The 16713-nt window shown below is 42.4% G+C and overlaps 2 protein-coding genes across 13 annotated transcripts in view; one reads left to right on the top strand and one right to left on the bottom strand.

The window, feature by feature from the left end:
* The first annotated feature begins 358 nt into the window (after positions 1 to 358).
* LOC116382457 (urotensin-2-like) lies at positions 359 to 1757 on the top strand. Its single transcript, XM_031845531.1, has 4 exons — positions 359 to 467; positions 892 to 1011; positions 1511 to 1551; positions 1644 to 1757. The coding sequence occupies exons 1-4, from the start codon at positions 362 to 364 to the stop codon at positions 1755 to 1757; spliced, it is 381 nt and encodes a 126-aa protein (XP_031701391.1). The 5' UTR covers positions 359 to 361.
* Positions 1758 to 2238: 481 nt separating this feature from the next.
* The window catches only part of camta1a (calmodulin binding transcription activator 1a), a 269414-nt gene continuing 254939 nt past the window's right edge, over positions 2239 to 16713 (bottom strand). For 3 of the 12 annotated variants that reach the window (XM_031845518.1, XM_031845527.1, XM_031845526.1), the window contains 13 exons: positions 15224 to 15417; positions 14887 to 15077; positions 14706 to 14784; positions 14203 to 14551; positions 13584 to 14059; positions 12616 to 12794; positions 11732 to 11975; positions 10784 to 10855; positions 10559 to 10579; positions 10226 to 10425; positions 9932 to 10006; positions 9505 to 9535; positions 2239 to 7416 (listed from right to left, as the gene is read on the bottom strand). In XM_031845518.1, coding sequence (XP_031701378.1) covers positions 7384 to 7416; positions 9505 to 9535; positions 9932 to 10006; positions 10226 to 10425; positions 10559 to 10579; positions 10784 to 10855; positions 11732 to 11975; positions 12616 to 12794; positions 13584 to 14059; positions 14203 to 14551; positions 14706 to 14784; positions 14887 to 15077; positions 15224 to 15417 — 2144 coding nt within the window. In that variant the 3' untranslated portion in view covers positions 2239 to 7383. The remainder of the gene's footprint in view (positions 7417 to 9504; positions 9536 to 9931; positions 10007 to 10225; positions 10426 to 10558; positions 10580 to 10783; positions 10856 to 11731; positions 11976 to 12615; positions 12795 to 13583; positions 14060 to 14202; positions 14552 to 14705; positions 14785 to 14886; positions 15078 to 15223; positions 15418 to 16713) is intronic. The other 9 variants (XM_031845520.1, XM_031845529.1, XM_031845521.1 and 6 more) reach the window with 8 other exon arrangements.

Below are 16713 nucleotides of genomic sequence, written 5' to 3'. Positions count from 1 at the left end.
GACATCTGAAACACCTGCTTCAATCCCATTTACAAAGACAGTAAAACAGTCAAGCAGGCTGAAGAGCTGGTAAAACATGACTGTGACCTTGAAGCATTGGCCACGGCACTATAATTCACCTGTGACTGCCTGTTGATTTATCACAGTTAGAAGGGATGGGACTGTGGATATTGCTGATGGCTGTTTTGGCAAGCGAAAGTGTGTGTCTGCTGCGTGGCATGCGGGGGTGTGGGTGTGTGTGTGTGTGTGGGGGGGGGATAGGCAACAGCTGGAAGTATATAACCCAGTTGGGAACAAAAGAGCATGTACAAGTCTTCTTTCCACCTGAGGATCACCGTGAGAATCAGAGCCACCTGTAGTGATGAAGTGTAACCATCTCCTGTCCTGGGCCTTTTTGCTCGTGGCCTCTGGCCCACTGCTGGCCCACCCCATCACAGAATCTGAAGAGATGCCCTATCCAGGACCTGGTGAGTGGAAAGTCATATCTCCTATGTAGCGTTTATTCACAGAAATTCACTAATTCAGCACCTTGATTAGCATTTATAGTAATAAAACATCATTTGTGAGGATTAATGGCAGTCAAGTCATGTCCTCAGGCTTTGAGGTAATTACTTTAGAGTTGCAGTGTTGGACACTGATTGTTCTGCCTGAGTTCACACACATTAATGAGGGATTTCTCTGCTGTTAGAGAATATATTCAGTTTTCTGTTCAAATAATTCAAACTTCCTCATTAATTTGCTGTATATGTCATGACAAAAGTGAAACGTGTTTACCATTTAGCATAAACTAGACTAATAACCTAAATAAATGTCTAGAAAATGTACATAATGTGAATCTTTACCCGTCAGTTGTGCGTTACCAGCTTTCTTTGGTTGTTCTTTTATCCTCAGTATCAGTTGAGGACGGAGGCGCTCTGGATGATCTGTCTCTCTCCGAGCAAACCTTCCCATCTCGGGACGGTGCTGGTCTCAGATATTCCACTCTGATATCTGGGGAGTATAACAAAGATGGTAAGAAACACACACACGGCTCATCTTGTATTAAAGGGCTCATACTCAATGCAGACACTTTCATCCAGGGGAAATCACCCAATTTCATTTTGCAGAAACATTGTGCTACAAATTCGAACTGATACACACAATTATACCAGTGTTACCATACATTTCTATGGTGGGATACCAAGCAGCACTGCTGGAGAACCAGGCAGTTGGAGGTATTGATCAAGGCCGGGTAGTTGTAGTTGTTGATGGAGTTGCTTTACTTTTCTACTACCCAAAAGTCTGACATGCACAGAAACATGGCTAATGCAAACAATAGAACTGTCGTGCCCAACTCAACATTTTTTAGAGAATAACTGGTGCAGACCTGAAAATTACACAACTAGCAATGAAGTCCTCAACACGGAAATGGACGTGTTTCAGCCCTGTGCTTTCCAAAGCGTTTCCAATGCAACAATCTGTCATGAGTTATCTCGAATATCAGAATAAGCTCATGTTTTATTTCCCTCAGGTGTCAGAACAAGCCTGTTTCCCAGGGGGATGAAAAGAGAGGTGGGTTTTCTACAAATGTTATACCTTAAACAGCAAAGAAAAGTAAGCTGTGAATAAAATGTGTATCCCTGCTACTTTATCCTGTGTTCCAGGTCCTGTTAGAGAAACAAAGTCTCCTAAATCCGTTCAGCCGTGTGTTGGGCATCCGGAAACAGTTCAGGAAGAGAGCAGGGAATTCTGAGTGTTTCTGGAAGTACTGTGTCTAAAACAGTTGACATTATGCTACACAATAGAGACAGGGCTTGCACTAAAACAGAAATCCCTATCTTGCACTCACATAAGGACATGCAGACAAAATAAGAAACATCATGTATGTATGTAGCGGTATGTCTGCACATATATATGCCCAGGTGCATGTACTCACACATATACACTCACATACATACGCACTGTCAGTATTTATTGACAAAAAGAATAATGCCATAGGTATGATTGAGATAAATAGTTTTGGGACGATTTATTGAAATTACTTGTATGTTGTATGTAACTATATTTATGTGCACACATGTGATAAAAGTCCTTGGTTGTCTGGTATATGACCACATGTCTCTAAATGTGGAAGTAAAAGGTCATACAGCACTGTTTGTCGAACAGAAATAAAAACTGTACTCTAAATACTGTCTCTGCTAATTGTCTTTTCTTGAAAAAAGGTGTTGGTGCAAAACATATCAGGCACAAACGTTGTCCTCGAGTTTTCTTCATTTTTTCCTTTTTTTATTATTTTACAGCAGAAAGAATATAAAGCATTCAGAAAACATCTTCCATATTTTAAGGGCAATTCAAAACGTTTTGCATGGCTTCAGCAGCTGAAATATCTTCTTTTTTTTTTTTTTTCCTTTTAAACATATCCATCGAGTCAGTGACGCTTGTACATGCACAATTACAAAAATAAAACTTACAAACAAGAGAAGGGAAGAAAAAGGAGGAAAGCAAAACACATTAGGAGAACCAAGAGGAGATGAAACTTTCAAGGGTTGGGGGTCGGGAGCGGAGAAAAATTGGGTCACATAACGAGGAAAGACAGAGAGAAAGACAGCTATAGAGGAGAGGAAAATAGATCTAACACTAGTTCACATGCAAAGTGTTGAGGACCCATAACTTTCTATCAAAGCAGGGTCTTTTTTTTTCTTCTTGGTTTGGAATTGATGAAAACGTGCAGTTCGGTAAAGGGTGCCATATAATTGCTGTCCATAAACTACTGAATGCTTGTCTTGCAATACTGGCATTTGCATAAGAGTAAGTCGACTACATGTGTCCAATCATTTTAAACTTCACTAGGTCTATAGGTCTCCACAAAATAGTTCTTTATTGCTCTGTGTCCACAAGTGGAATATGTTGTAAAACTGTTTCTGTTCTGTTGTCCTGATGTGCCTACCTTTCTCTGGTTTAGGTGCTTGGGGAAAAAGAAGAGGAGGAAAGGCAGATTCCCAGGTCTATCCACAGAACATCTTGAAATTGATAATACTGTATGAAGAGTGCCTATAAGCTAACCTGTCATCCCATTCATAAATGGCAGTACAAAACAAGATTTTCAGGTGAACTTTTCACATAGCTACAATCTTAATCTTAAATACCCTCTGCATTTCGTCAGATAAATTAAAGGCCTAAAGAACCGGCCAGAATTATACTATGATTTGACAGGCTCCTATGACAGAAAGTCAAATCATTTATCTTAATGAGCTATATATAACAGGACATTATGCCGGGGCTACACCGGGTGTCTGCAATGATCAGCGTTACTGAGAGGAAATGGATTATATTTCATATTCATTCATTTTATAGACGTCAGCATCGCAGCGCTGAAGCCGTCTGTCTTTACCAGAGAGCACTGCTGGAAGGTTTTCCTCTTTCAATTTCAGCTTCTTCTGCTGTGAATCATGTGTCCTGCTCTGCTTCCTCCTCCCCATTTTGGCACCCTGAGTAAAATACAGAAGGGAGGTGAACCTGTCCCTCTGCCTGGAGAATAGCGATGCCGCTCAGCGTACAAATGAAACTGACACCGTGACATGTCTGCGTGTGTGCTGCTGTGCTGTGTCTTGTGCGTGTGTTCGTGTGTACCGTGTGTCACTTAGTTAATACTTGCTATACATACTGTGACAATGGTCTCCACCCATGTACATTAGTCCTATTTGAAGTTGGGAGCACACTGATCAAATCTAAAAGAATAGAAAATAACTAAAGAAAAAGTCTAAAAGGTTTGAGCTTGGTCTAAAAACAATCCTGTCGTCATGCTTTGCTATGAAAACCTCAGCAGCTACCGAGTATCGATCACTGGCTCATTTGTAGGTTTCCCGTCAGCCCTCCAGTCACATGCCCTCTGTCTTTCTGAGTTCTGTGACACGTCAAACCAACGTTCATCGTTTTACAGAACAGCAAGTCTTTATAACAAGTCTATCTGACTACAGATTCTAGGAAAATAAGCATGCTTTAGGTGCAGTTTGGTCACCCAGTTAACTATTTTACCCATGCAAGCATAATAAATCCTTCTCCTTTTCGCCACGACATTGCATTGGCTATGCATTCCAACCACAGACCAGGAGGATGAATGCAAGGCAACAAACCCCAGTAGTGGCATATCTAAGTGTGATTTTAACAAGCTGTCCCTTTACGAAACACAAAAGAAGGCGTACGAACAAAAAGAATAAAGCTTAGCATGTTGACAAGCTGGAGTGCTGTGGGAATATCATATTGTCGCTTTGGTGAGTGTAAGGTGACGGTGATCATGTGTGTTCATGTAGAGGATACAGCACTGTCTGTGGGTGACCATGTTCTCTCACATTCTCTTAACCTCAGGTACATTGTATGCATTCTGACACTGGGCTTGTGTGATCAGGATATGAATAGGCACTTTCTACATAAACACTCGGGAAAATAAAGTTTACATATCAGAAGTGTGTGGAAAAACAAACAAAACAAACCAGTCAGTCAAGGAAATAAATCTGAGAAATACCTACTTAGCCTAATAATAATTTCAACAAACATGACAATACTTCAACAAATAAAACTCAAGTTTTTCAGTGGCACTTGGCTTAAAAATCAAATGTCATTACTTTGATACAGAATACACTTTCTGGTAGTTCTGGTAGGAATATAATATAGAAATTAGGCAGCAACCAACAGGCACCTCTGAACCAGCAGCTCATGTTCTCTCTCGGATTGTTCCTACAGCCCAATCAATACTGATATATATACGTATAATATATATGATCCAATGTATAAGACACATCTTATGCCTCATAATAATAAATGGCACTAGTGCACTGTTTTACACACACGTTACTACAGTCATTTTGGCTCATTGACCCTGCATCGAGGCAAGTGGCAACTTTTAGTGCTGTCCTTCCGGATAGAATCGGTTTAGCACCTTTGACTGTCGGAACAGTTAGTTTTGCAAATGTTTTCAGCTGCTTGACAAAGAAATCCAGTCATGTACAGAATGCTACACATGTTTTTCAACTAGACATTTTTTTCTTTGTTCCTTTTTGACATAGAATACAAGGTCTATTTAGACCCTGGCAGCCTTGATCACGTTGTTTTTTTTGGGTGTCTTTTAATTAAAACACATTGTACTCAGAAAATCCTGCCACCAGTTTATTACAGGGATCCGCCAAGAATTGATAAATCAATGCTTGCTGAAAGGGAGTGTAAAGTTAAAGAGGTGAATTCAATCTTTCTCGGTGACAGAGACAAATTGCATGGATCGCTTTTATAGGAACACCATGGGCAAGGCTGCCAATCTTTAAGCTCAGGCGAGATACCTCAGGAACACATTCCATTTGCAATGACAACAAAAATAAAATGTAAACTCTGCTGTGTATTCAGTGATGGTCAAATGCTTCAGTTATCTGTGGGAATGGTGGAGACATGACAGACTTAAATGCATTCTGCTTACATATAACTCCCTCTGCAATCTGTGTACCGCATTGTTCTAGTGATCCTCGACCACTTGTGATCTTATGGTCTTCAGTGCTAGTGTGTATTTCACTGTATGATTATCTGTTCTGCAAAAATTAACTTAATTCTTTTCTTAAGCTATATAGCATTCAAATACCTTGGCACCATTGGCAAAAGGTTCTTGGTAGCCCAAAACAAACAAAAAACAAACAAAAGTAAACATAACATACTTGTTTTATGATAATGCAGACATCTCCTAACTCTAAATACAGTGTTTTTTTTAACCTTTTTATATTGCAATAATATCATGCTTTAGCAAAATGTTCTTCTCAAGAACAATCAAAATAAAATAAAATACTCTAATAGTGAAATAGTTTTAATTTTACAGAGCATAGCCACTACTGCTTTTGTTGTTTTTTCCCTTTTTGACTCTGTTCATACTTTTCATGCACATAGCTCATTTTTATCCCAGGTATTTACACTATATACAAACAATACAACCATACTTCTTAGGCATTCAAACAAAACTATACAAATATTCTGTTTTTGTCTCGTACCTGTTTTTGACCCATTTTTAATGAATAAAATAATATATTTCTAAAATACAATCCCCTTTGGGTAAACGTTTTTTTCCTACGTACTTTCAGCCTTCTTTATATACAGAAATCGCTCAATTGTCAAAAATATGGATTTGTCAAACCCCTATTTTGGGACAAGCTTAGGGACCCCTCAAAGAATCTCTAAGACGTCAAGGCAATGTATGTGATCTTCCCCTCAAAAGCCTTCACAGGCTCCGAAGTTCATTTAAAAAGAACAGTAATAAACTGCATGACCATGACCATTACAACACAAAATAGGCAAGTTCTTTTCTCTTGTTCGGTTTCAAAGGATCAATCAACTGAACGAAGCAAAATCAAAAGAAACGGGACAATACGGGGATAGCTTCATGACTGAGATGACAGAACTTATGGGGGATAAGATGGTCAGAGGATAGGCTGAAAGACTAGACCGTAAGCACACAAGCCAAGAAGTCATGCATTTTTTTCTTGGTAGGATTCAACAACATAGAGTCTGAAGGTACAGATCACCAATACAGTGGACATGATGGAACAAATACATTGGACAGTATGGAACAAATTCAAGTAATAAAGTGACAATATATACCATAAAGCATAGGTTTTAAAAAAAAGAAATGGCAAAAACAAAATATTGTGTCCCCCATCTGCTTCTGCATGGTTAAACCCCGGACTACATTCATTTGTAGCTCCACCCGTGTGGGCAGACTGGTGGGGTAGAGCTCAGTGGGACAGCAGGAATTGTTGAGCTAAATTGAATATCATATCATCTACAGCAGTGGATAGAAGTGGGCGTGTGGGTGACCAATATATTTGGTAAAAAAAAAATCCTTCCTCAAATGAATTGATTGGTCACTTAAAACACAATTAGAGGCCAGAGTGTTTCTGCGCGGTCTCCCTATCCTCTGAGATCTTCTGCAGTAAAAGCCTTAATTTACGCCTTGAGGTCCTCCTGTTTGACAGACCTCTTCAGGCATGTCCTGCGTTTGCTTCCTTACCGTCCAAAACCTCTTCATATTCCAAGAAGACAAAGCAATCCATGAAAAAAGTGCAAAAAAAATGCCATGAAGCAAATGTTCTGCACCCCCCCCACCCCGACCCTTTTAGTTTATAATCCTGTAGAAGTTGCCACTCTCTGACCAAAATCAAGTCAGTGGAAAGGATAGATATGTGAAAAAATGCTGTTGTACATGTAATAGTAGTTGAACCAGTAGCACTGCAGTAGTAGTAATAATCGCAGTGCTTGCATTGATGTTTTTTTTTTTTTCCCATTTCTCTTGTAAAATGTCTCGGGTACAAACAGAAAAGAAAGGAGGAGTCAGGAGAGTGATGTCACATGGCGAGGGGGCTCTTCTGAGGGGTCTCATGTTCCCTGGCCCTTTTCAATTCTTTCACCCTGGAACACAGAGAGAGACAAGTGTCTATGAATATCACGTCAACAACACGGGTTCCTAGTAACAAGCTCATCAAGACAAGCACGGGCCTGAGAGTATCAACACTGTTCAGCCAGAGCCGTCATCAGGAACTACTCCTGGCTGTGGAAAGAAATGTTAGTCAAGATTGAACAGAACATAATTATAGCACAATTACAGAATCATTACCATATTAATCTATCACAATTGGGATTAAATGCACTTTTGTGACACAATAAATACAAGACATCTTGTCATGCATTTCATTTCGAAGTGTCCCAACACAATATGGTAATGATATCATAATTACTATAATTACATTTATTATTCTAGTTAATACTCATTTCAAAGTGACAAACGGCACACAGAAAAACCTTTTTCCTCAAGATGCAGCATGTGACACACTGGTGCCTCACAGCATGAGGTGCTTACTCCTGTGATTATTGAAATTTAGTAATGTCCTTCTCCAGTCTAAATCTAGTTAGTTAATGATGAAAAGCAGGAATCATTGCACTAAATGTTTATGGGCTAGATCGAGGTCACTTCCACATATAAAACATTTCAAAGAACGAAGAAGTATTTCCAAACACACCAGTCAAGGCTGAGAAGAAATTCTCCGTTTGTGGGGGGGGGGGGGAGCAACTAATATTTAAAATCGTCACGAATGCATTGTCATGCAGCTCGCAAAAGAACACCACCAGAAGCTGGGTTCATAGAAGAGACACACGCGTCTCAAGTGTATGAGCAAAGAGCGGACAGCCTGGCGAGTACACAGGACCAATTGATTCTAACACATCAACCATCATCATGTAATGGGTTTAACCTTATATTCTTATTCTTAACTTCTGCAACATTTATGTATAGAAGAGTGGACTGTGTAGATGCATGGTTAGATACAGTGTGTGTGTGTGTGTGTGTGTGCATGTTGGGTCCTCTCATGCTGAGCTAGAGTACTCCCCGGCGGTATGAATCCATTAAAGCTCTGTGTTTTAGTCCCAAAGGGTAGAGGACCCTATTGTTTTTGTTCTGTGACCTATATGCTGTCACAGCTTCCTAACCTATATCCCAGCGTAGCAGACGAGCCTCCCATGAGAGGTGGTTACATCAACAATCTCACCTGCTCTACAAGCCTGGCGCCCTATTTTAGGACAGTATACAGCAGATGTGGAAAGGAGTAAAAACATGAAATATGAATGTCAACAGCAAGGAGGTTAACAGTTTGTGAAAATACTCAGATCCTCAAACTTCTATAAATGCTTTATATGATGTTCTGAACTGTTTCCTGTTCAGTGTATCTTTTTGCACTGTTTTTTTTGAAATGCATTTGTTTTGTTTTGATAAACCATGTGGGCATAATACAATCAACAGTTTGACACAGTTTTAGTAGATGGAAATTAGAGGGGTTGAGTCCCTCTCTCAGTCTGTCGAGTGGCTAGAAACAGGACACACAGCCAGTGAGACAGACAGACAACTACTAGAGAAACAGCAGGCCCACAGCATGCCTATAAGTAGAAGAGCAAGGCTCATAGTTGTCACCACTTGACATGCAGCAGAATAAAACAGGATTGAAAAAAAGCTCCCCGTTCTCTCAAACTGGCTATCTGCATAACCACACAAAAGTGAAATAAAAAACAACAACAATATGAACAAAAAGTAATTCCCAAGGAGAGAAAGACAGAGATAAAGAGAGTCAGAGGAGAGCCTGTTACGTGTTGCAGTGATATTGTCATTCATAAGCATTTTGTTAGTTCAAGATAGGTTTCTGCTTTTAATCTGAGCTTCCCAGTCCACCTGTGGCTCCAGTCGGCAGCCGTCATGCAAGCAGGCATCAAGCAACAGTGATGGGTGGAGGGATGGGAGAGAAAGAGCAAAAGAGAAAACGAGAGTGAGGGAAGGAGGAAGAGAATGCGAAGGCCGAGACCTCAGGAGGAGATAATTGTGTTATTAAAGAGGGAGAGACAGAGAGGGAGATAAGGGGGAGAAAGAGGCATATAGAATAACAGAGAGAGAGAGAGAGAGAGAGAGAGAGAGAGAGAGAGAGGCACGAAGTGAGTTGCTGAGGCTGCACTCACCCGCTTGAACAGTCTATGGTCCATCAAGGGGCTTGGCATAAACAGCAAAACAATACCAGACAGCTATTAGCACACAGTAGGCACTGTGAGGGAGGGGGCGAGGACAAGTGGGGGAAGGGGGGGATGGGGGCAAATACAGTGAGGGGGAGGGGGTGGAGCTTAGGTGTTACCACCCAATTTGTCCAACAAAAATAAATCAAACACATAACACCGAGTAAAAAGAAGAGTTGAGAGATGGACAAGATTATGAAACTACTGGTAGTTTATACTGAGTCTTACTGATTAGCTCAATGGGATTTTATTCTTTTAAACCATGAACCAACCCGTGCATTAAATGTAAATGTGAAGTTTAATCATGTGAAGTTCTGTGTGTACATATGTATGAATGACTATGTCAGCATATGTGCGAGTCAGTGTCGGGGTCTACCTGTGGCGGCAGCGACGTAGGAACCTCATGATCTTCCTGGCAGCTTGATCCTGCCTCTTTGTGAGCAGACTACCTCTGTGAAACACCAGAAAGAGAATAATGTCCTACTGTTTGGAGAGCAAACGTTACATCTCTGTTAATATGAATTTGAGTTTGTATCTTGTATCTTTCAGTGAAAATGTGGAGGGTCCTATTCCAAGACATTACATTCAGTGGTCTCTTTATAATCCTGCTGTATTTAGCAGGATTAGTATATTCCAGTATGTGGCCTACAGTATGTGGCTGTGTGTCTACCTCAGTTTGTGCTGCACCAGGGCAGCAGCAGCCCCGCGGTGGTGGGGCTTCAGCCTGCCAAACTCCTTGTAGCTGCGGTAGTATTGCTGAATGAGCACGGCAGCCCTCCTGCTCTGCTGAAACTTCTTCTGTTCGTGGTAGCTGCGGAATTTACTCTGGATAAGGATGGCGGCCTGCGTCATCTTCTTATAAAGTGCATACTGCCAATGACAACGACACAATATGTCATGCTTTTGCTGTGTGTGAAGACTGCAACAGTGCTATGGGTTCATGCTGTGGTAGAAGAGCAAAGTTTGGCAATTAATTTAGCTGCTGGTAGTGAAAAATGTTTACCTTCAAGGCTATCCATGTTAGCTTGCAAACAGAAAAGGGAAAATATTGTAAATGATGGACTAACATACACTATTCTCAAAAACTATGTTTAGTGAAAAATATATAGTTAGATAGTTAGCTCATGTAGATTTCTGTCTCCCAAAAACTATGATGTACAGTAATTACATTGGAACCCGTTAACAAAAGCACTTATCAGGAACACGTCGATGCATTTGTGGTGCCTACCTGTTTGTATTTCTTGTAACAACGTTGAATAACAGCAGCGGCTACTTCCTGTTGCTCTCTGAGCGGACGCCCCTGTTGGAGAGTAGAGGTGGATAGGTCAGAGGTCACAAATGAACCTACATTTTGCCACAAAGGATATTAGTGGCTCTGTCAAGTCTCCCCGAGGGTCTCCTGGTGGCCGACATGTGAATGCCACCCTGGCATGAGTCCACCCCAGGTGAGCGATTGGGAGCAGGAGGTGAACTGTTCAGCGAAAAAGTTCCACCTCAGTTATCAGCAGGCAGACAGGCTTAACAGATGACTGTAAACGACAGCGAACAGTTTGTGATATGAAAACTCATTAAAAGTAGCTGGGGGGGGGGGGGGGTAGCGAGTTGAGGAATGGGATCGGGCAGGGGTAAAAGGACTGGTGTGTGGAAGCTAGTTAAAAACAGGCAGTAGCAGGCTCCATACACCTCACTCAGAGAGAGAAACAGAGACAAAGAGAGAGCAGGAGAACATAAGCTTAACTGTGTCTAATTGGAGCAGGGATACGGGGGACAGTGCAGTCGTTCCTCTAAGCAAGGCCATGCTCTGCTCAAGGCACCTTCCCATGCTGAAACCACAGGGACATATTTGGATATATATTTGTTCATGTTGTAATGTGTATATGAGCAGAGGAACAGAGAATGAGACAGAGGTAGAGATAGAAAAATGTCAATAATATTAGGTACGATTAGAAACAGTATATGCCCAAACAAAAGATACTAATGAACCGTATCACAACCCTGAACTTTACTGCAAAAATCAGAGCTCCGTAGCTTGGAACCAAATAAAAAAAGAAACCCTTCAACATCTCTCGAAAAATTCAAAAGCAAAACCATCTAATAATACCAGTCCTAACAGTACAGCCTCGTCACTGCGGGCTGCAGTACACACAGCATAGGCACCTGAGCGCCGGGCCTGTACCTTGTACTTGCGGAAGGCAGTTTGGACAAGGCGGGCGGCCTCATACAGCTCTCTCTGCTCTGGATCTGACAGAGTCAGCTGGGCCAGGTCTCGCTCCACTTTGCTGTTGGAGGCATTGATGAACTCACTCCAGTCAGCTGGGGATGGGAGCGCAGCCCTCTCTAGGGGCCCCTCTCTCAGTGGAGACCCCCCAGGACTGAGGCTAGGGTTTGACGATGGGGTCAGGGGTTCATTGTAAAGAGATCTAAGGAAAGAAGATGACAGAAATGTTTTTTGTTTATTATACGTATGTTCAGCGTGTGAATGAAGCTGGTAGTGAATATTCAAGCTTACACTACACCTGTCTACCTAACACTTACATGTAGGAATCAAAGTCACAACTTATCTTTTTATTAACAACTGTTAATATAAAGTGTATATTATTTAGTCTTTTTTTTTTGACTGCCTGCAAACTGTAGTGGGTGTAAAAGAAACTTCCATAAAGTAACACTGTCACGGATAATAAGCAATTCTGGGCTCCTGCCCCGTCATAAAATAAAACAGCCTCTCTTTTCAAATTGACATTCCGCTGTTCTACACGGTCTTTTGAGGCACTATGCTTAATACAAATATCCTGTTTCAACAGCGCATTGCACTTTTCACTCTGACCTTAAACTGGCACTTTACAGTAAGTGCTGCATAGAAACGTGTTCTTCACAGTGTTCATTTTTTACTGTCCATTTTACTCCCACAAAGTAGTAACCTTTGTGGACAATACCAGGGAGTAACAAAGCACAGAAAAAAAGGAAGAATGCAGTGGGGAGAACACACATACTGTAAACACACCCACACACTGCCCATGCATTATGCATATGTGCTATTTTACGCCCCACGGTGCACCTTACCGTAGGTGTATGATGCTAGGCAGCTGTTCCACATCTCCAAGGTAGTTGGCCAGCCAGTTCATGGTGTTGCTCACCCCTGACGTGTCTAAGGGCACAGAGTCTGCTGCGGTGAAGTTCTCCCTTTTGATTCTCTCTGGAGTCGCTTCAATGATGTGCTCTGCCAGAGTCATCATATTTGCCTGTTTGATGACAGAGGGGAGGACCAAACTTGTCAAGGTTCATCACTATATATAGTTGAGTGACTACCTATTTTGGTGACTGAACATGATCTAGACATGCACGTCTAATTTTTTTGCCCATATGACAAAGCCAAAAGAGTGGAATAAAGTGATGCTGTTAATATTCCTAATCCAGCACTTCATCTGTTGGAGGAGTAGTTAGCCTGAGATGGATGGCTGAAAGAATACCTTGGCTATGGAAGGGGATCAATAGAGAGTTTATTATGCAGTGATGGTCATCGACAGAGTGCCAGGTTGGTCTGGTGCATGCAGCCGACCCAATGCAGAAGGCGGACATAAAAGAGGTTGCATGGTGCGGTTATGTCTAAATTTGAATCTCATCTAGCTTTCTTCACTAGTGACAATGTAATTCATATGCATACCACTTTCCAAAGTGGTGCCACTAAATCATCCATAATGCAGCTTCCCTCTAAGAATATATGTATACATAATATCAGAACTATACTTTATATACTACTATTCTTTTTTTTTTTTTTACTTCACAAAAAAAATATTCTAAAACTAAGGCGATCAGCTAAAACAGATTTCCCCCCTGATTGTTTGTTCCCATGCATCTCATCATCAGCTGCAATCAGGATCATATTATTTTATGTTATTTTTGTGATGCAGGCATTTTAAATCAAAAGCAATATGTTTTTTGGCCGGAATTATTTTGAACCTTTCATCTGTGGCTAGTGTAGTGTGTAGTGCCAAGTTCTACACATTTAGCTGACACTTGTTTACTCTCACCTGCAGGTCATCCATCTGTGTGAGACAGTCCTGGTTCTCCAGATCTTCCCGATAGGATAATAGTTCTGCATCAGCCATTTCTCTGTCAGCTATCACCAGCATGCCCAGCTGTTCCCGTTGACGCAACCGGTTCACCAGTTTCTCCTTCCCCAAGCTGCTGCTTCCACTGACCCCCAACACCTTCCTACCCATGCCGCTGCTAGAGAAGCTCTCTCTGGAGGTCCATCTGGTTGTCCCCGTGCTGCCTCCTGTAGACAGGCCCTTGTCTGAGCTCAGGCCCTCTGAGGACAGGCTCTTGGGACTAGAGGACAGCTTGTGGAGATGTTGCTGCTCCAGGCTCAGGGGGACAGACATGGCCTTGTCGGGCCGAGTCTGAAACAGTTCTGGGTTGGGTTTATGTTTTTTAGCTAGTGGAAGGTCTCTGTGGCCCTCGCTGCTGTAGTAGTTGGAGGGCTCTGACCTGGGCCTTCTCAAGTCTGCAAAAAACACAACATTTAATAATTAGCTGCATTAATACACTAACAAAGACAGAAAATAAGGAATCTTGCTGTGACCTATGTGAGGCTACTCACTTAACTAGTGTATTGTAAGAGACAAGCAAAAAGAGAACTCTACTGACCTGGATTGAGGCTTGTAGTGCTGGATGTGGTTGTAGTGGTGGCAGGACCCCCTTTCTTGCCACTGGGTGCTACTCCACTGTTGTTTGCCCAGCTGACCATCCAGCTGTCAGTGGTGGGGGTGTCGGGGGCTGGGGAGAAAGACATGCGAGTTGTGGGAGGTAGAGGGGCTGGTGGCTGCTGCTCTTCCCTTTGTAGCTGCTCCAGACATTCAGCCAATTTGGTATGGCCACGAGATCGGGCAATTGAGAGGGGTAAGCGGCCCAGAGAATCTGGGATGGCTAGGGCACGTCTGTCCCATTTATACAGGACCACTGCAGCCTCCAGGTGACCCAGTGCACATGCCCACATCTGGATGGAAAACAGACAAAAAAAGACAAAGTATCAACGGGATACTTAAGTTAATGGGTTACACCAGACTGTTGAACAAGCATTGATTGAATACAGGTTTCTCTCATCACACAAAGTCATGCTGCTTTAAACATGTTAACTTCAGCTCTCTTACCAGCGGCGTGCAGGAGAAGTGATCTACATTGAGAGGGTCCACCTCTAACTCCAAATCAATACTATCAGCATGTTTGGTGCTGGACGAAAGAGAGAAAACAATTAGTATCTCACTGCTGTTTGGTGTGGTGCGCACCAATTACAAACCAAAAGTGCTAGAATGTAGAGTATTTTGTTCTCACCGCCACTTGATGAGTGTCTGGATGAGGGTGGCGTAGCCCTGGCCTGCAGCCAGGTGAAGGAGTGTCATGCCTCTGAAGGTCTTGGAGTGGATTAAATGTTTGGACTTGGCCCAGCAAGCTCTGCTCATCATCTTCTCACAGACCACAACGACACGACTCTCAAAGGAGCTGCTGGCCTGACCAGATAGACACTTACATACACAGAAGAAGCATATCATTATTGGATGTTGTATATGCCTCCTTAACAACAACAAAATCACATAATTATGTTACAATAAAGACAAAACACAATGTGCTTGCTGTGTACTGTCACATGTAGCGCGATGTGGCTTTTTACCTGTGACTGGCTGTTGTTGCCTCCACCTCCTCCGCCTCCTCCCCCTCCTCCTCCTCCCCCTCCCCCTGTTCCTCCCCCAGCTCCGCCACTCCCTGCACTGCTCGACTGCTGGTGGCTGGCCATCTCTGCCATCCTCCTCTCCATCTGCTCCAAGCGCTCCAGGATAGACATTCTGAACTGGTTATCTAGGCAAACAGTGGGACACAGAAGAAGAACACGTCAGCACACAAGTAGCGTTCGGTGTGCAAAAAATAAATCACAAAAATGGCTGTCTTTGCTATTACCAGCACACAAACAACCCTGTATCCTGACAAGACAAATGATCACACAGTATGCACCACAAGCTGCACCAAATATGTTGCTCTGAGCAGCAATAACACTGTCGCAGTGACTTGGGGCTTAACATCATGAGGCACACAATCAACCATTTAGCAGCAAATGCATTAGCCCATTTCCAAGATACAGCAAAGCTGATGGAAAGTCACTGTAATATTCTACGTTCAGCTGTAACATAAAAAACCCTTATAATCATTATTAATACCCCCAGAGAAAACAATAGCATCAATCATTGACTTCATGAAAACATTGGCTTTACTAAAATAACCTTTAAAGCCCATCAATCATCTGCTAATGGCTGCCATCACTGAACTCTTATTGCCATCCCTCCCGCACCACTCAAACACAGCCCCGGCAGACTAATACAGGTGTAACGATTGGCCAATGAGTGGGGGCATGTTAAATGTGTCCACCCTTTCACAAAGGGCTTCAGACATGCTCTGGAGGGGAGTGTACAGCTGACGGCCCTCTCCAGCTGATTAAGTACACTCTATCATGGCCACGAGTCCCAGCCCAACCCCGCTCCATGAGCCTGTATGGTAGCAGGACTAAGAAGCTGCCAGTACAGAATCAATCAGTAAACGCACGTATCCAGAACCCATCGTTTCCATACATCAGGACGGATGGAGGTGTATAAGACTTCAGAGTGTTTACATGGTGCTCAGGAGGCAACTACTGCTTTGCACCCTGTGTCGTCAGTCAGTTTAGTTTTTTGCGGGTTGTCTCTGCTCAGGTTTCTTTGCGTTGTTGGAAATATAGAGCACACTGCATAATTCAATACCTTAGTGAGGAGAGGGCAGAGCAAGTGACTTCTAAAGACTAAAATGTATTTGAATTAGTGAAACAGACAGGGGTGCAAGTGAGAAATTAGCAGACTGTGACATCTCCGGGCAGGTTGTGATCGCTACACAAAATGCATTCGTGTAACCAACAGTTAAAAGTCAACACACTTACAAACACTGCAGTTTTAAACCTCTTGCAATATGTTCATGTAAGATTACAAGACACAAGCTTCACCGAGACATTTCGGGGACCACCCCACGAACACTCACCTACAAACAAACAAACGAACAACGAACACTTGTGTGTGTGTGAATGTGCACGCACACACACACACACACACACACACACACACACACACACACACACACACA

Source organism: Anarrhichthys ocellatus, unplaced genomic scaffold (assembly GCF_004355925.1).
Source record: "Anarrhichthys ocellatus isolate YVR2014 unplaced genomic scaffold, GSC_Weel_1.0 scaffold5, whole genome shotgun sequence".
In the NCBI taxonomy this organism is placed as follows: Eukaryota; Metazoa; Chordata; class Actinopteri; order Perciformes; family Anarhichadidae; genus Anarrhichthys; species Anarrhichthys ocellatus.
Note: the sequence above shows the minus strand (reverse complement) of the source record. Positions and strands in the feature narration are given on the sequence as shown.